At 41.1% G+C, this 22,254-nt stretch overlaps 1 protein-coding gene across 3 annotated transcripts in view; it reads left to right on the plus strand.

Moving 5' to 3' along the window:
• The window catches only part of aco1 (aconitase 1, soluble), a 134,103-nt gene that overhangs the window by 18,407 nt on the left and 93,442 nt on the right, over positions 1-22,254 (plus strand). For all 3 annotated transcript variants that reach the window (XR_011353040.1, XM_069922881.1, XM_069922883.1), the window contains exons 3-4: positions 13,775-13,943; positions 20,841-20,978. Coding sequence is in view for 2 of the 3 variants with exons in the window: in XM_069922881.1 (XP_069778982.1) it covers positions 13,775-13,943; positions 20,841-20,978 (307 nt within the window). In the remaining variant the exon portion in view is untranslated. The remainder of the gene's footprint in view (positions 1-13,774; positions 13,944-20,840; positions 20,979-22,254) is intronic.

Raw genomic sequence — 22,254 nt, forward strand, 5'->3', positions numbered from 1 at the left:
ATTTTCTGTGTCTTCCTCTTGCTGTTGTGTTGTAGCTGTCAATCTCAGCTGTGGAGATTGACTCCTCAGCTGGTCCTCCCTCCCGTCAGTGTTATTTCTGTCTTGCGCATCGCGCATGCGCGACTCCTCGCGCATGCGCAGTTGCGCACTTTTGCTTGGCTCCATGAGCCATTTGTGTAGTCCTGAGTTCGGGACTTCAACTGACCTGAGGGAGTGGGCTTCTCTCTCCGCGGTGGGCCTGCTCGGACAGGTAAGGCCCTTCACCTTCTTCTTCCGACGTCCTTTCTTCTTCTCTTCTTCCCGTTGCTTTAGACTTTTCTTTTTTCGCTGCCATTTTCTCCACACCTTTATTTTCACTTTATTTTGGTTTTTGTGTTTGTGCCTTCGTTTTTTCATTGTCTTTATTTTACTTTTCTGGAGAGGGCTGGAGTTCCCTGACTGGCCACTACTCCATCACGTGACTCCTCCCCATTGGTACACTTTAATTAATATAGCTACACCTCTTGCTTTTGAATTATATGATGCTGCCATTACGTGGCCTACCCAGTCTCTCCTTAATTTATTATGTTCAACTTCAGTTTGATGCATTTCCTGCACAAATGCTATGTCTATTTTTACTTTTTTCAGTAAATTTAATAGCCTCTTTCATTTAATTTGGTTATGTATTCCATTAATTTTTATAGTCCTATAATTCAACATGGCCATCTCATACCCTGTTTACACCTCATTTCCGCTTCCTCACCACCACTATCCCTTATTTCCCCGTTTTTATCTGTTTTCCCTTTTTAAACTCAATGTATGACAACACATTTAAAACATAAAATACTTCAACAACTCCCACATCCAATATTCCCTTAGCCCCAAATGTCCCCCCCCCCCCCCACCTCTCTGAGTTGCCCCTTATCCCTTGTTGGGCAACCACAACTCCCCTCTCCATTTGGATTGCGAACCCGCTCGCAAGCATCAACTGATTTTGCCGTGACCGTTATTCTCTCCCACCCAGAAAAAACTTTTTTTTACATATATAACAAAGCTCACCCTCTTTTTTCCCCCCTTACTTCCTTTCTTCCCTTCTCTTTCCCTTCTTTAGTTCTTACTTATATTTTTACATTTTTATATGTATTTTATTGCCATTCTTCATTCTTGTTATATCTCTTCATCTCTCCTTCTGTCCTGCAGGCGTTCTGAAAATGCTCGTGCTTCCTCCGGATCCGAGAATAGTCTGTTTTTCTCCCCAGGGATAAATATTTTAAGCACAGCTGGATGTCTTAACATAAATTTATAACCTTTTTTCCATAGGATTGATTTTGCTGTATTAAACTCCTTCCTCTTCTTTAGGAGTTCAAAACTTATGTCTGGGTAAAAAAAAATATTTTTTGACCCTGTATTCCAATGGTTTTTTGTCTTCTCTAATTTTATTCCTTGCCTGCTCCAGAATATTTTCTCTTGTCATATATCTCAAAAATTTTACTAAAACGTATCTTGGTTTTTGATGTGTCTGTGGTTTCGGAGCTAGTGTTCTGTGTGCCCTTTCTATTTTCATTCCTTCCTGTATTTCTGTCATTCCCAGGACCTTTGGGATCCATTCTTTTATAAATTCCTTCATATCTGTGCCTTCTTCATCTTTCTTTAGGCCCACTATTTTTATGTTGTTTCACTTACTATAATTTTCCATCATATCAATTTTCTGAGCTAACAACTCTTGTGACTCTTTAACTTTTTCGTCACTTTCTTCCAATTTTCTTCTTAAGTCATTCACTTCCATTTCTACAGCCATTTCTCGTTCTTCCACAATTTCTAATCTTTTCCCTATTTCTACTCACTTTTTCTGCTGTACTTTTCATTTCACTAAATCCTAATGTCAACCATTCTTTTAATGCTCTCATTTGTTCTTGAAAAAAAAACTTTATCTATATTCTGCCCAACTGTTTTACCTTCTATTTCTCTGTGCAGATCTTGGTCTTCTTCCTCTTCTTCTGTGTCTGCACCTGTGTTTGCGTCTTCTCTTCTTTGTATCTGTGTCTCTTCTGACTTTCATGATGAGTTGCTTGTCTCACTTTGCTGGGCTTCTTCTTGCTTGGCTTCTTGCTGTTGGTCCTCTTCTGGGCTACTCATCTGTTGGGTCTCCTGCTGCTGCTCTTCTTTCCTTTCACTCCCTTTCCTCTTCCAGCTGAGAGCCCTGGTGTCTGGCATCCCTCAGCTGGTCACGTTGTGTTTGCCCGCTCCTCAGCTGAGCCCCCCTCCCGTCGGTGTTCTCCTTCTTAGTAACCACACTGCGCACTTTTGTTTGGCTCAGAGAGCCATTTTTGCAGTCCAGCAGTTGGGGGATCGTGACTCTGTGGGGTCATCACCAACCTTGGAGAACGGGCTTTCTTCTCCACGGGAGCTCCCTGTTTCTTCATGCGGGGTAAGGCCTTCTCCATTCTCTTCCGGCATCTTTTTTTTCCCCGTGGTTTTTACTTTTTCCTTCTTGGGTGCCATTTTCTTTCTTTTCTCTATAACTTTATCTTTTATTTGATATGTTTTGTGTTTCTTGAACTTTGTATTTTCTTCACTTTTTCTTCTTTTCTGGAGAGGTCTGGTATTCTCCTTCCGGCCACTACTCCATCACGTGACTCCCTCCACCCTTGTAGATTATTGATACCCTTTCTAGTATTATCATTGGATGGCAAGGTTTTTTGTAGTATTTATTAAATTGCTAAAAAAAAATTGTCAGGCTAATTTCTGCGCAGCTAAAATAACCTATTTCTTGTGCAAGAAAACATTATTCCTTAGTTTTTTTCCACGTCAAAGGTGAAGAAGTTTCTGAAATTGCAGACAAGTTCACCCCTTGCATTGATGGAATGTGCCTCTTTTACAGTTTTGTTTTGGTGCAATATTTTATGGGTGAAAATATTTCTGGGATGGTAAATTGTAAGTTTCTTTGCAAGTATGTTTTTCTATTCTTTGGTTTGCATGCTTTTTGCTGGTTTGCATGCTTTTTGCTTGTTTCCATGGATTTTTAGTACACTAAGATGGTTGGAAGATTATACTGCTACTGGCTGTTTGCCCAGTCAGGACAATCGGCAGCTAACAACATTCCAATTTTATTGAGATTCCTTTATCTTCAGCAGATCCCTTTTCAGTACCCCCAGTGCTCCATCTTAACTATCCACTCAGTGAATAAAATGAGTGTTGCAGTCACTGTTTGCCTTTGGGAAAATAAAGTTTATTTACAAACCTCTAAACTATACACTGTGTTTATAATAAAAAAACCCCCCACTATTTCTTCTTATACAGTATGTCGAGAGTTGAGTTCTCCTTGTAGGTTTTGCATTCAGTTAAGTGAGCTAATTCTTGTGATTATTTGCAACCCAGAATGTCACATGGAATTTCCTCCCTGCCATCTGATTTGGTGAATGCGGGCTCAATCATGTGTTTTAAGAATAAATTGGGTAGCTATGTGGATGGGAGAGGCCTGGAGGGTTTATGGAGTGGGAGCAGATCAGTGGGACTAGGGAGATGATGGTCAGCACAGACTCGAGGGACTAAATGACCTGTTTTCTGTGCTGTAGCATTCTATGGTTCTCAACCTTTAAAACATTTTAGATGGATATAGTCCTGTGTGGGCAAATGGGATGAGTGTAGATTGGGGTGGGGGTAGGGGGGGGAGGGGAGGAAAGGACAGCACAGCCAAACAGCCCATTTCTGTGCTGTGCAACTTCATAACTCCAAGGTCAATGTTCCACAGCATGGAAACAGGCTCTTTGGACGAATGTCCATGCCCTCCAAACTTTCTATGTCAAGATTCCTTTATTAACATGTAATAGTACAGTCCATTCAGAGACACTAAATGTATATGGAGGTTCAAATCCAAACCTCTCTGAAGGGAAGCCTTCAGCACCCAAGGCCCATTGGAGCCCCTTCCGAGCACCCTCTCGAATTCTGGCTCAGATATCTTTTTCCCATGAGCTAGTCTCCAGCAGCCTGCAACCTGTGCAGGTCACCAGACAGCAAGTCACCTGTGGTCTGTGTTGGTCCCTCAGCTGCTGATCCCCTCACAGGTTCACTGCTGTGGTCACCAACCTGTAGAGTCATCTCCCTTGCTTCTCTTTCTCAACAGGGGGTATTTTTCTCTTCTCTGGTGCCCTGGGCCAGTCCATTGCTCGCTCTGTCTGCACCCCATTGTGGCAGCTATGAACATAGGTGCTGCCATCTTGGTCACACATCTCTGCAGTTGCAGGATTACTTACCAACACTATCAATTTGTATGGAACCACCACCACAAGGACTGGACTGTTAAATCCTTTGGAGCAATGCCGTGTCTCCTCTCTCCCAGGACTGTACTAGCGGCAGCACTGCGGTTACAGTGGCAGCAGCACCGCCGCCTAATTTTTTTCTGTGGCTGTATTTAGCCCATTTCCCTCTAAACCTTTTCTAGCCATGTACCCATCAGAATTTTCCCTGCCTCTACCACTTCTGCTAACTCCATATACCCACTATTCTCTGTGTTTAGAATATACCCCTTGTTTAAAGTCTTCCACTCCCACTTCAAATTATACGCTATTCCCTTGGCCAGTGCTATTTTAGGGCTGCTGGTCTAGTGCTACACCAGCTTTCCACCGTGCCGGTTTGCTGTGTTAAGGGATGTGTTACAGTGTGTTATGCTGCTGTTTACTACTGTATGCGCCACGCGATGATCCAGCTCGATCTCTGCTGTGGCGAACCACCACAATTAATTATTTTTTTCCTGAGTTTTCAGCCATCATATATTGATGTATGTAATGTGAACTATATAACTCTCAGTAAGACAATAAATGTGTAACAACAGAAGGAAAGCGAAACAGAAGATCTACACTTGGAGGGATTGGGTGGGTCATTGTACTACATGGGCACTTCAACAAGAACAAATATATTGCTGAAATCTCAGTGAAAGGAAATGTGATTGAGATCCAGAATGAGTTTAAAAATATTGATAAAGAAGCATTTCAATTAAATCATAAAATGTGTAAGTAGAGTTAGGCCCTTCGACCCATTAAATGTTCTCTGCCATCTGAATTGTTTCTGGAAGAGCTAGATTTACTCAGGTGAGGTGCACCCTAGTTTGAAGAAAGGAAGGGTGGAAATTTCAATTTTTAGTCAAATCTTCTAAACATCTCTGCATATAGGGTGGTGGTTGAGGATTGGAGTATTGTAAATAATAATGTCCTCTTTAATGCAACATTAAAAAGTGCAGCAATTAAATCTGGCAACCACTGATCTGTAAACTTCAGTGGTGTGAAAATATTTAGAAATTATAAAGTGGTTCAAGGAGAGCAGCAGCAATCATCAAGGATCCACACTGCACAGCACATGCTCTGTTCCTGCTGCTATCTTCAAGAAAGAATTATAGATGCCACAAGACTTGGACCACCAGGTTCAGGAACAGCTGCTACTCCTCCAGCATCCGATTCCTCAATAACCAGATATCTGTCTAAATATCTTTTGAATGTTATAATTGTCCTGACTTTTGCTACTACTTCTGGCAGCTCATTGCATGAGCTGGCATGCAATAGGTAGATTTAAGTGAGGAGGGATTGATGGGCAGATGGAGCTGGGAGGGTGGAGATAATGACAGGGGCTTGGAAGTGTTGAGTAGAGACAATAAAGGGCTGCGCATTATGGAATCTGATAATATCAGCATCTGCAGTCTCTCATGTTTGGATCTTGTTGACAAATGGAATCTACTATCCCTTTGTCAGACATAAAAAGAATATTTGATCTGTTGTTCTCCACCTTCTTACACCCACCTTAAATAACCCTTTACTTACCCCAGACCACAAAGAACAAACCCATGGACCACTGCAAATGTTGGAGATGCCATGAATTTGTATTTTGCTGACAATTTGAATGGTGCACGAACAGCAACCTTGCACTCAATGTCACCAAACTAAAGAGCTTGCAACGAGCCCAAAGGACCCCAAAACCCAGCAGCAATAGACATTCACCAAGACAAGTAGTTACTTAAACAAAAGTTGTTTTTAATTATCTTTAAACATGAACACAGAATCAAACTTTAACTTATCTCTATTAATTTAACTAACCTAACTTAACCCCCTTCTAATTCTAAGCACATGTATATGTAATGTGTGTACAAGTTTAAGAAAAGTTGTTTGGTTCACAGTTGAATCTCACTTCTCATTCTTCCAAGTTCACTGGTTGCAGGCAATTCTTTTACTGTGCACAGAATTTAACATGTATAAAGTTCACTAGGCTTTGGTGCTCGAAAATTTACAGCTCAAGAAGATTCTTTGTAGGTTTGCAAAGAGAGATTTGTTGTTCCAGGATTTCCACAATTGAGGTACCACCATTAGTCTCGTCAATGTCTTGCTGATGAAACTTGCCCCATCAGGGTTCTCCAGATGATAACTTCTTTCTTTCAGGCTATCACAGAATTCCTTTCTGTTTCATTTCCATCCAGCTTCTCCTGCTTATTTCAGCTGTGACTGTTCAGTGTTTCTGTCTGCCAGCCGCATCATTCTCCAGCAAACAAAAGGAGTTAGTCTTCTGCTCCCATCTGTTGTTTTGGGTAAACAAATCTCTCAATGACGTTTGAGTGAGCACTTTGCAGAAAGGTCAGAAGTCTTGTAAAAATGTTCAACACAGACCCCCTGACTCCTTCAAGACAATGGTCTGTTCATCTCATGACATCATTTCAATTAGCACCTACCTGTGAAATGTGCATAGCATTCTCCATAGTTTCTGTAAAGTCACTGAATATGAATTCTTCAGTATTTCAAATAAGATCTGTTTTAAAGTGTGTGTGTATGTAACCTTCTCTAATTTTACCAATTTATCTCCCAAATACATCTACAAATATTACATCACAAGCTGATGTTGACTTCAGGAAAGGAAAGCCAGAGATATTCAATCCAGTGATCATTGGTGGAATCAGAGGTGCAGAGGGTGAGCAAATTTAAGTTCTTGGAAGTCACTATCTTGGAGGATCTTTCCTGGACCCAACACACCAATGACATCATGAAGAATACACGTCAGTGTCTCTACTTCCTCAGGAATTTGCGAAGGTTTGGTATGACATCAGAAACCCTGGCAAATTTCTACAGACGTGTGGTGGAATGTGTACTGACCTACTGCACCATGGCTGGTATGGGAACACCAATACCCCTGAACGTAAGGCCCTCCAAAAGATAGTGGACAGAGCGCAGGACATCGTAGACAAAACCCTCCCCACTATTGAGTACATATACAGAGAACGCTGCCGTTAGAGAGCAGCAGCAATCATCAAAGACCCTCACCACCCAGTACAAGGTCTATTCTCACTCCTGCCATCAAGAAGGAGATATAGGTGCCACAAGACTCACACTACTATGTTCAGGAACAGCTGCACCTCCTCAATGATAAACTCAATCAGAGATTCAATTAAGGACGCTTACCTGTGCACTTTATTGATTTTCTTTTTGTTCTCTCTGTACTGCACAGTCAGTTTGTTTACATTTGTTATCTGTTTACTGTACTTTGTTTACATGCTTAAGCTGAGTACAGTTTTTGCACTACCAATTAGTAGTAATTCTTGCACACCTGCAGGAAAAAGGAATCTTAGGATTGTTTGTGATGTCATGTATGTACTCTGGCAATAAATCTGAATCTTAGGCACAGACCTCTGGGTTCACAGATGTGAAAGATAAAACACTGCTGGTCTCTTTTACAGGTCATTTAAAGTCTGCGTGGGGCTGTCGGCATCACAACCAGGCAGGAGTACTGTGTGTCTGCTCCCTGCTCCCTTGGGCCTGCTCCCTTGGGTCTGCACTAATATTTTGAATTAATGTAAAGAAGTATGCTGTTTTGATTGGTATCTCTTTTGTGAAAGAATGTATGAAAGAGATCACACTTCTAATACATGTGTCACCATCTCAGAACAACCCAAAAAACATGGGACAATTGCTTTTGTTCACAATATTAATGAAGGGATCACTGCAGCTAAAATGTACACCCAAGAAGTACTTTGGTAATGCTTTAGTAGTAGTCGTGGTAGTTTTAGCAATTGTTCGCACTGCTAGGAAAAATCTTCAACAATGAAAAACAAACAACCCACCATTTCCATGTGTATCTGTTGACAACCTTATTCTCAAAGTGTGGATTTTTGGCTTATGCTAATTCATGGTTGCCAGAGTTGTCAAATTGTGTGAAGATCAGTGGGTTAATCTTACTGCTCCTTCATAAATTTATTAAAAATAATAAGCTTGAATCAGTATGGTAGGACTGAAAGGTAAGCCCATTTGCTTGATATGAGAGTCAGACAGGAAAGCAATTTTTCTGCAGATTGCTGAGGAAAGGATTGTTTATTTTGTTTTCAGTTGTTGTCTTTATTAATGATGTGGAAACTGCCATAATCGAAATGTTTCTAATCTTTATGCGTACGTGTGTACACTCGTATCAGAATATGCCTATTTATAGGACTGCTTTGCAGAGTTGTTCTCTGTGGACACAATAAATGTATGTCCTTGGAGACAAAAGAGTTGTAATAGTTCCAATTTAGTGACTGCCTTCCATCATAAAATCCACTTAAACCTATTTTCAAAGAGCTATGAAGATGCTAAGAATTCATATTTTTTATTTTGTGTGGGATATGGCCCAACCAGCCTTGTCTGCTGTAATACCCATAATGGACGGTCGTCACAATTTTTAAAATGTGACTAAAACATAAGGCAATGTATATTAATTGCCCAATAATAAAATCTGAAATTTGGTAGCGCTATGCCTCCATTTCTTTTAGATTTTTGCAGATGTACTTTATTTAAACTAGGATGTTTACCCTTCCATATACAAGACAATATTGTTGAATCAAGCAAATCAAAAAATGATTTAAGGATAAAAATTGGTATTGATTGAAAAATATATAAAATTTGAGTAAAATACTTATTTTAATTGAATTACTATGACCAACTAAAGATCTAGACAAAGTTGACCATTATGTTAAAGACTGTTTCACTTGCTTTAACAAAGTAAGGAAATTTTCCTTAAAAAGATGTTTGATTCTTTGTAATTGTAATACTAAGATAAGTGAATTGATTTTTAACAATCTTAAAAGGAGAACTAGTATACAGTAATGAAGTAGTTCAAGGGAAAAAAGCTCACTTTTGTGCACATTTAATCTATAACCTGAAAACTATCTAAATTTTTAAAGTGATGACATAAAAGAGAGTAAGAAGATATCAGGGCTTGAAATGAAATGTAAAAGATCATCTGCATTAAGAGAAACTTTATACTCCATTCCTTTCCTCCATATCCCTAAAATATCCTTACACTTTCGAAATGTAATCACTAGTTGTTCAATAGCCAAATCAGAAGGTAATGGAAGAACTGTTTCTTTAATGTTTTATTTGTACAGTACTAAGACAAACATTTGGCTAACTGATGCTAAATAAGAACCATGTGTACCTGTTCTGACTTGCCTACAAATTCAACTTTAAGGGAGACATAGGAACAGATCTCATTTGTCACCTGAGGACTCTATAAAAAGAAAAAGAACTTAATAAATAGGTACAGTGGAGGGCCATCTGGCCCATCAAGCCTGCTTTGCCATTCAATAAGGTCATGATTGATCAGGCCGTGAACTCTGCACCATCTACATGCCTTCTTCCCCCATAACCTTTAATTCTTCTACTATGCAAAAATCTATCCAACTCTTTTAAATATATTTCTTCTTTCTTTGGCTTGGCTTCGCGGACGAAGATTTGTGGAGGGGGTAAATGTCCACGTCAGCTGCAGGCTCGTTTGTGGCTGACAAGTCCGATGCGGGACAGGCAGACACGGTTGCAGCGGTTGCAGGGGAAAATTGGTTGGTTGGGGTTGGGTGTTGGGTTTTTCCTCCTTTGCCTTTTGTCAGTGAGGTGGGCTCTGCGGTTTTCTTCAAAGGAGGTTGCTGCCCGCCGAACTGTGAGGCGCCAAGATGCACGGTTTGAGGCGATATCAGCCCACTGGCGGTGGTCAATGTGGCAGGCACCAAGAGATTTCTTTAGGCAGTCCTTGTACCTTTGGTGCACCTCTGTCACAGAGGCCAGTAGAGAGCTCGCCATATAACACGATCTTGGGAAGGCGATGGTCCTCCATTCTGGAGACGTGACCCACCCAGCGCAGCTGGATCTTCAGCAGCGTGGACTCGATGGTGTCGACCTCTGCCATCTCGAGTACTTCAACGTTAGGGATGAAAGCGCTCCAATGAATGTTGAGGATGGAGCGGAACAGATTCCCTACTCTGGGGGAGGGGGGAGCGGGGAACAGAGCCTTTGATGAAGGGCTTAAGCGTGACATGTCGATTTTGTATCTTTACTTTTGCTATATAAAGGACACTGTTAGACCCGCTGAGTTTCTCCAGCATTTTGTGCTTTAAAAACATTTGGGTCTCTTAACAGTCCAAGATAAATCCATGCCCTTTTTCTTTTCATTAGACCATTTCTTGCAGCAGTGCTCTATCGAACATGCTCTATCAAGTTTCTAATCCCTCCAAAATTTCTCTTTTTTTTTAAATACCAAAAATTGACTATCGACAATAAATTGTTTACAAAAGAAAACTTAATTTTGTATCTATACATTTCCATCCCTGTATATTGTTACATTAATATCTGTTTATACCATTACCAACCTTGTGGTGCCTTGTTGATACTACCCCTCTGTTGTTTGAGGTGCTTCCCCTCGGTCTCAGCCCCTCAGTGCCCAGAAACAGAATGACTCTAGACTGTGGTCCTTTCCCACAAAGTCCTTGCGTAGGCTGCACCAAGTCTCAGTGCATCCCTCAGCATGTACTCCTGCAGCCTTGAATGTGCTAGTTCGCAGCATTCCAGCACTGACACCTCCATGTGCTGAAAGGCCAACAGGTTTTAGGCAGATCAAAGTGCATCTTTCACCTTTTTGATGACCTTCCAGTATTTCTGAATGACTGACTCTGTGTGCATCCTCAGGAACAGCCAGTAAATCAGAGTCCTCTTTCATGCTGCTGCTGAGGATAAAGCATGATAAGAACCCTTGCAGACCTGTTGAGTTATTCAAGCATTTCTGTTTTTACTACAATCATAGCGTCTGCAGGCTTTTGTTTCACATCCTTCTCCATACACTCATAGCATATCTGCATTGTGTAAAGTGGTGGGCAACTGTCTCCTCTCTATTACAGTCATCTCTGGGATATGTGCTTTGTGGGTATTGTTCCGGTTGAATGGGAGGGCTCTGACTGGGAGGGCCCTTCTCACTGCCAGCCAGGCCAAATCCTGGTGCTTCTTTGTGAGCTCTGGTGATGAGGCATTCACCAAATGACCTGGACAGTCTTCTCAGGGAATCATCCCAATTGGTTCATTGAGTCCTCTCTCAGTGTCTGCAGGACATTTGGTGCCTTGTGATCAAAGATGTTGGTTCGGAAAAACATTTCCACAAAGGATAGGTGATGTGGCAAAGTCCTGCTGACTGGGACATTGCGCAACAATGGTGTCAGGACCGAATATGCAGGAGATAGGTCACACCTGTGTCACATACAACAGTTTTGAGAGCACCTCGCACCTGTTGACCAGGTTCTTCCCGGTTATTGAGGGGAGCACCACACCCACAAACCAAATTTCTGGTGGACTTTTGCAATCTGCTCCGACCAAATGTTGCATGTGGCAAACCGGGTTACGTTTCTAATTCCTGTCTTAATTTTTACCTAATTCACTCTATGTCAAGCATTTCTTTTGCCCTCCTCTACTTTAAACATTCTAGAGGGATTGTTCCCTCTGTGATTCCCTAACTCACTCGCATCTCCTCCCCTTCAGTTTTTCCTCACGCAACACTTGGCACCTTACCTCATTTCTTTCATTTTCCAGAGACCCAAACAATGCATCAGCCAAGTAATGATTCATGCGCCACTCTTCCATTCACATTTTAATTTACTGTACCACTGACCAATGCTCCCTAGTTTTTGCACCATTTACTATTTGGATTGGCTTTCCTTTATCTGTCTGTCCTAAATCATTCATGATTTTGCATACCTCAGTCAAATGTCATTTCAACCTATTTGTATCTGGGAGAATGAAGAATCATTAAAACTCTGATAACTTGATGCCAGATTGGCAGATTAATTCATTTTTTAAAAACACGTTGCACAGTAGTATAACAGTTTTTATTTCAAAAATTAGCTTAATTCGTAATCCATGCGTCTGCAGTGTCATTCAGTGTAACAAATTTTTAAGTGAACCGTAAATTTAATTAGGCTTATGAAATAAAACAACAGGAGGTTTAAAAAAAAAAAAAAAAAAAATCTGAGAAATGAAGCCACAGTATGTTTTAAGGGAATGAAACCAGCTTAAAGTGTGGGGAACAGAGCTCTGTTAGGTTAGATTAGATTAGAAGGAGCATGGGAAATTGGGTCTTCATGAGCTTAAAAGGAGTGTGAGAATGGTGAATTTAGAAGCATAGGAAATCAAATCAGATGAGCCAGATCTAGAAGCATCAGAATTACTGAACAATAGGATGGAGAGTTATTGGAGTTTTCCTGTAGATGGAATCGTTTATCCCTGAATCTCTTATCTGGCCTCTTTCTCGCAGCTTCACATCCTTTCTAAAAATGTAGAGGTCAGGTCAGGGCACAATGCTTTTTTTAAAAATCTCAATCGGCATTCCTTCCCTGTTTTTGTATAACACGCTATACCTCTATTTTGCAATTTATTTGTATCTTCGCCGTGTTTTAAATTTAAATTTTAAATTTAAAATGTAGACATGCAGCAGGCCATTTTGTCCCCAGTCCTAACCGCCAATTCACACCCAATTAACCTACACCCCCAATACATTTTGAATGATGGGAGGAAACTGGAGTCCCCAGGGAAAACCCATGCAGACATGGGGAAAAACGTACAAACTCCTTACAGTGTGAAATTCAAATCTCGGTCCCGATTACTTTCTCTGTAATGGCGTTGCACTAACTGCTACGCCAACTGTTACCTTCATCTTTTAAAATTTAACTGCACATTTCTCAGTCAATAATATACAAAAATGCATTTGTCCCAGCACTGAATTCTGGGAACTCCAGTATGTATCCACAACATTGAAAAACAAGAGTTTACCATTACTCTGTGCCTTGTGACTTTAAGTCAATTTCTGATCCATTCTACTACTGATTTGTTTAATTCCATGAGCCTCAATTTACCAATTTCTTCGTTCTACCATGGCCGATTATATCTTGAGCTGTGTAGGGTCTAATGACTGGAATTAATCTTCTAGCCTCCACGCTCCTCTCACTTTTAGGATGGGTTTTAAGGTGTTTCTTTTCACAAGGGAATGAAAAATCTGGGTCTACAGGATGTTCCTCCATCCCCAGTAATAGTTAAGCATATTAAGGATGTGCATGCATGCATGTTTGTGCAAGGTGTGCTCAATGTGTCTCTTTGAAAGAAATCTATTGAAATTTCTCTACACATCCCTGTTTTTGACTGAATGCCCTTTGTAGCCAGGTAGCATAGTTTAAAACACAAGATATTATAGATGCTGGAATTTAAAGCAAAATAAAAAATTCTGGAGGAACTCAGCATCTGTGGAGGAAAATAGACAGTCGGCATTTCAGCTTGAGATCCATCTAGACTGCTTGGCAATGCTTCTTTTGAAGTGGCTTTGGATGTTAAAGGCATAATATTAAAATAAAACTGAAGTTATTTTCCTTTTCTACACTAGCCATTTATTTTGTTAATTTTATGTCCATCGTTCTGTTGTCCATCCATATGTCTGCCAATATATTTTATGCCCTGTTTTAAAATGATACTTTCTTTTTTCTCAACAGTACAGTTGCCATTCTCTATCCGTGTACTTCTGGAAGCAGCAGTCAGAAATTGTGACTGCTTTCTTGTAAAGAAAGAAGATGTTGAAAACATATTGAACTGGAAGGTGACCCAACATCAAAATGTTGAGGTGCCTTTTAAGCCTGCTCGTGTCATCTTGCAAGATTTCACGTAAGAGTAACTTGAATAGGAAATACTGAAATGAATGGTATTCTATTAATAAGGAAAATATTTGAACATGTTTATCCAATCAGTTTTATGGGGATAACCCACAGATTATAATAATGAAAGAATAATAACAAATAGTTCATTTTTCTTCCAGTAATGGCTAGTTTTGAATGAAGCATTGAGTTCTCAGACCATTCAACCCCTTCCAGCTTAATTCATTTTTCAGGGTAAAGGGGCTTTATCATTGATCAGTTATGACATTTTTTTAAAAATCCTTGTCTCACTTTGGTCGAAGTCGAGTGTTACTCTGTTATTTGCCTTTTAAGATGGCATAAAGCTAGTTTAAAGGGTACATTTAAATAAAATGTGATGTGAAAGATTAGATGTGTGGATTTATGGAAAGGCAGTTTGTGCAGTTAGTTCCTTGTATTTATATATGTTATTGCAGCTTTTTTCACCACCCACACAAAAATCTGGTTCCATCTACCTTTCTCTTTATCTTTTTCCACCAATCACCCACCTTCATCTGTTTCCCAACTCCATCTCTTTTCTACCCCCCCCCCCCACTTTGTCAATCATCCTTTGTCCCTCCTTGCTCCACCTATCACCTTCTGACCCTCCTTGCTCTACCTATCACCTACTGGCTGTTGCCTTACCCCTCTCCTTCCTCTTCTTTATACTAGCTATCTTCCTTCTCCACTCTCAGTCCTGATGCAGGGTTTTAACATATAACAATTCCTTTACTTGAACAGATTCTGCTTGACATGCTGAGTCCCTCTAGTAGTTTCCTTTTTGCTCCAGATCTCAGCATCTTCAGTCCCTGTGCCTCTTGTTTATATTTGTGTCATCTTCTTTCAGCTTGAATCTGTGCATGAGATAAAAGGGGGACATCTGTCCCATGCTGGGTATAATTGTATTACTGAGTAATCTCCTCCATCCTCAGTTAGGATTTTGTATCAGGGTGAGACTGTTGGAGGTTTGAAAGATGGGCCATGATTAGCACAAGGGTCAATCCAAATGGAAATCCAGTCACAACCTTGATCGGAGAAACTTGGCAATACAAGTTGAGTGAAATCTGGCATTTGGATGTACTCAGCTGGGACAAGGTTCTAGGCACACAAGCTCCCCTTCAAGAAGGTTGATGGGGGGGGGAATGGTGGTCATAATTCTTTGGAAAGTGTGTTTTGATGGAGAGGAAAAGAAAATTGGATTGACTTGGGAATTGCTAGTGGCTTGCAGCAATTGATAATGCCAGGCAAAGGAGATTGTACAACTGGTCAGAAGCAATGAATCTGAAATCTAGGCTGGGAAAAGAATGAGCAATAAAAATGGCAGAAACCAGGAAGAGGAAGTTATGGAATGTTTTTAAAAAGTTGAGAAGGGACAGACCAAAAAGAACAGAGGAAGAAAACCACTTGGATTAAAGTAACAGGCAGCTGCAAAAGGAGAGAGTTTAGCAGATTCCACTTAGGTAGATGATGAAATGAATGTGGTTTGGTCACTGAGCATTTTACTGCTATTGTTCACCGGATGTTTGGATTTGGAGCCTCCCTTAGTGTCTAATTTGAGCTTGATTAGGAACTTGTGATACAGCACCTATGAATGTTAATTACTTGGAGGAAGCAATTTGTTAGTGATATGAAAATTGATGGGAATAGGAATCAAAAGGCAATCTATTATCTAAATGGAGAGTGATTGTAAATGAGTGAAAGACTAAAGGGTTGGATTTAGGAATAGAGAGATATTGTTATGTTTGTATGGGGTGTTGCTGAGGCCATGCCTGGAGTAATACACATAGTTTTGGTCTCTTTCTTTATAAGATGTATGGTAAAACTCTGATAGTCTGCTATCTAATTGTGTGGAAACTTGTTTGACTAGTAGAGATTCACAAGATCAATTCCCAGAATACCTTTCCCAAACAGCTGAAGAACTTGGATGTGTATTCTTTGTAGTTTAAAAGAATGCAGGGAGTTCTTATTCAAACATACAAGACCTTAATGGGCATGAAAGGGTAGATATAGAAATTCTAAATGTAGGTTTCAATTGGTGGGCGGAGTCTCAAACAAGAGGACATAATTCAAACACAAGGGGCCAGTCATATATATAGAACATTACTGCATAGTACAAGCCCTTCGGTCCATGATGTTGTGCCAACCGATAGAAACCTACTCAACAAACAAAACCTTCCTGACCTTGCACCCATAACCATCTATTTTTCTTGTACCCATGCGCCTGTCTGAATCTTTTAAATATTCCAGTTGTACTTGCTTCCACCACACCCCAAGTGCCTGCTACTGTGTTTTTTTAAAAAAACCTTGCCCCTGACCTCGCCACTAAACTTTCCTCCCCAAACCTTGTACAGGTGTTTGCTACTCTGCCATAGGAGAAAGGTATTTGTATTTTGCCCTTTCTATGCCTCTTTTAGACCTCTAATAAGTCATCTCTCATCCTTCTTCGCTCCAAAGAGAAAAGCATTAGCCCTGTTAACCTTGCCTTGTAAGACATGTTCTCCAATCCAGGTATCATTCTGATAAATCTTCTCTGCACCCTCTCCATAGCTTCCACACCTTCAAGTAATGAGGTGACCAGAACTGAACACAATATTCCAAGAGTGATCTAACCAGAATTTTATAGAGCTCCAAAATTACCTTATGACTCTTGACCACAATCCCTCAACTATTGAAGGCCAGCCTACCATAAGCCTTCTTTATTACCCTATCAATCTGTGTGGCAATCTTGAGAGAGAGCTATGGATCTGGACCCCACGGTTCCTCTGTTCTTCCACATTTCTGAGAATCCTGCCACTAATTATGTTCTCTGCCTTCAAGTTTGACCTTCCAAAATGTATCATTTCATATTTATCTGGATTGAACTCCATCTGCATTTTTCTGCTCAACTTTGTGTCCTGTTGTAACATATAACAATGACCTGCACTATCCACAACATCTCCAACCTTCATGACATCAACAAACTTACTGAACCATACCTCAACTTTTGTCCAGGTCATTTATAAAAATCATAAAGAGCAGAGCTTCACTACTTGCTGATCTCCAGGCAGAATGCGTTCCATCTATTACTACCTTCTGCTTTCTACAGGCAAGCTAATTTTGAATCTACACAGGTTCTATGTATCCTATGCCACATGATTTTCTGAATGAATCTACCATGGGAGACCTTGTCAAATGCCTTACTAAAATCCAAATGCATCACATCTACTTCAAGTTCTTTTGTTATTTCTTCAAAAAGCTCAATCATTCTCATGAGGTATGACGTACCCCTCTCAAAGCTATGCTGACTATATTTTCCTAAATGCTTGTAAATCCTGTCCTTAAGAATCATCTCCAATAGTTTCCCCACCTGTGACACAAGACTCACTAGTGTACAATTCCCAGGATTCTTCCTATTACTTTTTAAACAAGGGTACTACATTTGGCATTTTCCAGTCATCCAGTACCTCCCTAGTGGCCACGGAGGATGCAAAGATCATTGCTAAAGCCCCAGTAATCTCTTCCCTTGCTTCCTGTAGAACCTGGGGTATATTGAGTCTGGAGTGAAACATGAAAATCTGCAGAGCTGTGATTGTAGTAAAAAGTAAAAAAAAATGTTGGAGAAACAGCAGTTCTCACAGTGTCCACAGGAGATAAAGATATATAACTGACATTTCAGGCCTGAACCCTTTTTCAAGGTAGGAGTGAAATGTAGGCAGGTGCCCAAATTTAAAAAGCTTGGGAGGGATGAATGGACAAGGGGAGGGATACAGATTAACAGACAAAAGGTGTTAATTGGATATGGATGGGTCAAAGGAGAGAGGAAACATTAGAATTGACTGGGGGAAGAGATGGTTGTTTGGGGCTCTGAGGAAGTAGAGCTAGGGAAAAGGAGACAGCAAAAATGGAAGAGGAAGAGAAGGAGACAGCTAGAGGAAAAGCGACATGGGGAAAGATTTTTCAAGGCTAATGGAAACCGGAAAAGCCATACCAGATGGTGGCGGAGACAAGTAGCCAGGAAGGACATGCGGCTGTAGACGCGAGTCTGGGTTAGTACGTAGTTGTAAAGTTTGAGAGCGGCTGGGAGGGCAAATGGGGAGAAGTGAGAGAGACTATTACAGAACTTCCTTCGAAGAGAGGACTCTCTCTCTCTCTCTCTCTCTCTCTCCTTTCCCAAGAGCCCCAAACAACTCCCCCAGTTCACCTTTCTTCTTTTCTGTGTCCCATCAGTATCCAATTAACACCTTTTGCCTGTTGGTACGCACTGTACTCCTCCACCGGCCATTCTTCCCTCCACAGCTTTTTAATTCAGATGCCTGTCTGTTTTATTACTTTTACCTTGAAGAAGGGCTCAGGCTTGAAACGTTGCTTATATATCTTTACCTCCTATGGAAGTTGCGAAACCTGCTGAGTTCCTCCAGCATTTCTGTGTTTTTACTGTATCTCATCCTGTCCCACGGCCTATCAATCCCAATGTCTCTAAGAAGATCCATCACTTCCTCTTTCAGAACCTCAACGTGTTCTCTACTGACCTCACATTGGCCAAGGTCCTTCTCTCTGGTGAACACTGAAGCAATGTGTTAATTTAGGACATACTACACCTCTCTTACCTTCTCTGCTTCCAGGCATATTGCCTCTTTTATCCTTAGTCGACTCTACCTTGGTCCTTTACTCTCATCATGCTTCTGCTCTTCATGTATACATAAACACCTTGTGGTTGTCCTTGCCAAGGCCTTCTAGCTCTCCTAAGTCCTTTCTTAAGTTCCCTCCTGGTTACCATATAATTCTCATGAGCCTTTCCTATCTTTTGCTTCCTAAACCTTCTGTATGCTTCCTCCTAACTGGCTGTCTCACCTCTTTTGTCGACCACAGTTCCTTTATCGTACCATATTTTCACTGTCTCAATGGAACCGTCCTATCCAGAACCCTGCACAAGTGGTCCCTAAACATCCTCCATGTTACTTCTATGCTTTCCCCCCCCCAAGAACATCTGTTCCCAATTTATTCTTCCCAATTCAAGCCTCATCCCATTGTAATTAGCCCTTCCCCAATTAAACACTTTCTCGTTTGGTCTATTCCTATCCTTGTCCATAGCTATGCTGAAGGTCAGGGAGTTGTGGTCACTTTCACAAAAATGCTCCCCTAATGAGAGGTCTGTCTCCTGACCAAGTTCATTACCCAGTACTAAACTAGGTTCAGTTTTGCTTCTCCTCAAAACAGCTTGTCCACATACTGTGTCAGGAATCCTTTTTGGAAACATCTGACAAATTCTGCCCCATTTATCTTTCTTGTAGTAAGGAGGTGCCACTCAGTATTTGGGAATTGAAGTCTCCCATAGCAACAACCATGTTAATTCTGTATCATTCTAAAAGCTGCAGACTTATCAGCTCCTCGGTATCGTGAGGGCTATTTGGGGCCTATAGGCTATTCTCAATACAGTGATCACTCCCTTCCACCCACACTGACTCAGTAGACAATCGATCCACAACATCCTCCCTTTTTGTAGCTGTGACACTGTCCCTGATTAGTAATGTTAATTCCCCCCCCTTTTTGCCTCCCCATCCTATCCCTTTTAAAGCATCAGCCATTCTTATCCTTGCTTCAGTCAAGTTTCTGTAATGACCACAACATCGTAATTCAATATTCAGATCCCTGCTCTAGTTTTGTCTCCCTAATTCCTAATACTTGCATTGAAATAAACACATTTCAAACCCTCCAACTGACTGTTTTGGTCTCTCCACTGCCTGTCCTTTCTCATAAACTCACTATATAATGCATCAACCATTCCACTGTCTGCTATTCTCTTCCTTCTCCTGATTCCTTTACCAAACTAGTTTAAACCCCCTCACTGAGCAGTACTAGCAAACCTCCCCACAGGGATATTAGTTGCCCTCCAGTTCAGATGCAAATTGTCTTACTGGTACAAGCCCCACCTTTCCTTGAAGAGAGCCCAATGATCCAGAAATCTGAACCCCTCCCTTCTTCAGCTTCTCTTTAGCTATGTTTTGAGCTGCATTATCCTCCTATTTCTAACCTGCCCTTACCTGAAGCTTCTTGCTGAAGCCTTTTTGTTCTTCAATAGGGTTGTCCTTGCCTCTATCCCTGTACCATCACCTCAGCTTCTTCCCCATTCTAGCTTTAGCCCACTCACACGATGGCCACTTCCACAATGGCTACTTCACATATTACTCACCTATTTAAACAAGCCTGTTCTTGTATAGCTTCCATATAGAAATGAGATGCATCAGCATTTCTTATCACAGAGGCTAATGCATTTCTGGGATTCTCTACCCTGAAGGATGGTGGAAGCCAGGTCACAGGAAATATTTGAAGAGGTGATAAATCATATTTTGAAGGACTTAAGGCTGTGTAAGACTGGCTCAAATGAGGAGTAGAGCCTAGGGATCGTTCAGCCATGCCTTTAAGTCTTAACACCTGTGCCAGTTCCATCACATGGCAGGACAGGATTGAAGGGCAACTCCTGCCCCTGCTTTATGTATTCTAAAACTCATCTAAGCTTGCCTTATCAGTTATGTGAAGGATTGAAGCCTGCTGGTCTAATTTGTGAACTTCCTGAGCATGGTAATCTGGGACCTGGAATGTTTGGTAGTGATTAAGCTCTTTCATTTAGTTTGGATTGATATTGTGCACGGATCCTCGGGACATAAGTTGCCATAATGTGATGGCTAGCATCTGCTATTAGAGCACACAAGTGATTGTGGTAAATTTCCCTGTAAAGCTCCTGTGATTTTAATAAAGATAATTTATTTTTTTTTAAAGAGCAAAACCTTTGACTTTGAAACATCATAGTTGCAATCTACTGGTTCTGAAGAAAAACTTGAATGTGCTTTTATACTCCTAAGGTTAATGGAGAATTTCTTTGAAAATAATTTTACCTGTGTATTATCCACAGTGGTGTGCCTGCAGTGGTCGACTTCGCTGCCATGCGAGATGCTGTGAAAAAGCTAGGAGGAGATCCAGAGAAGATCAATCCAATTTGTCCTGCTGACTTGGTTATCGACCACTCCATTCAAGTAGATTTCAACAGATGGTAAGTATAATGATAAAATTGTTGATGGTCCTTGTTTTGGAGTTTGCAAATGTGTTTACATTGCTTTGTTGATTTGTCTTCTAAAAAGCAGTGGCAAAATAATATTTTGGGCTTGTAAGCCTCTTGTTGCATAGTAATCAGAGAATTTACTTATAAATGTGATCTTTAGTTCCATTCATGGCTTCAGAAATCACTATTCCACCTGATACTATGCTGCTGGAGAGATTTGCATGAATCTATTTAATATCTACTTGCATTTCTTGGTATTGTAGTTACCGTATATTTCAGACATATAAGGCAATCGAACAACTGAAAAGTGGCAAAGCAGCAGGTATGGATGGAATCCCCCCAGAAGTCTGGAAGGCTGGCGGCAAAACTCTGCATGCCAAACTGCATGAGTTTTTCAAGCTTTGCTGGGACCAAGGTAAACTGCCTCAGGATCTTCGTGATGCCACCATCATCACCCTGTACAAAAACAAAGGCGAGAAATCAGACTGCTCAAACTACAGGGGAATCACGTTGCTCTCCATTGCAGGCAAAATCTTCGCTAGGATTCTACTAAATAGAATAATACCTAGTGTCGCCGAGAATATTCTGCCAGAATCACAATGCGGCTTTCGCGCAAACAGAGGAACTACTGACATGGTCTTTGCCCTCAGACAGCTCCAAGAAAAATGCAGAGAACAAAACAAAGGACTCTACATCACCTTTGTTGACCTCACCAAAGCCTTCGACACCGTGAGCAGGAAAGGGCTTTGGCAAATACTAGAGCGCATCGGATGTCCCCCAAAGTTCCTCAACATGATTATCCAACTGCACGAAAACCAACAAGGTCGGGTCAGATACAGCAATGAGCTCTCTGAACCCTTCTCCATTAATAATGGCGTGAAGCAAGGCTGTGTTCTGGCACCAACCCTCTTTTCAATCTTCTTCAGCATGATGCTGAACCAAGCCATGAAAGACCCCAACAATGAAGACGCTGTTTACATCCGGTACCGCACGGATGGCAGTCTCTTCAATCTGAGGCGCCTGCAAGCTCACACCAAGACACAAGAGAAACTTGTCTGTGAACTACTCTTTGCAGACGATGCCGCTTTAGTTGCCCATTCAGAGCCAGCTCTTCAGCGCTTGACGTCCTGCTTTGCGGAAACTGCCAAAATGTTTGGCCTGGAAGTCAGCCTGAAGAAAACTGAGGTCCTCCATCAGCCAGCTCCCCACCATGATTACCAGCCCCCCCACATCTCCATCGGGCACACAAAACTCAAAACGGTCAACC

Source organism: Narcine bancroftii, chromosome 1 (assembly GCF_036971445.1).
Source record: "Narcine bancroftii isolate sNarBan1 chromosome 1, sNarBan1.hap1, whole genome shotgun sequence".
Taxonomy (NCBI): Eukaryota; Metazoa; Chordata; class Chondrichthyes; order Torpediniformes; family Narcinidae; genus Narcine; species Narcine bancroftii.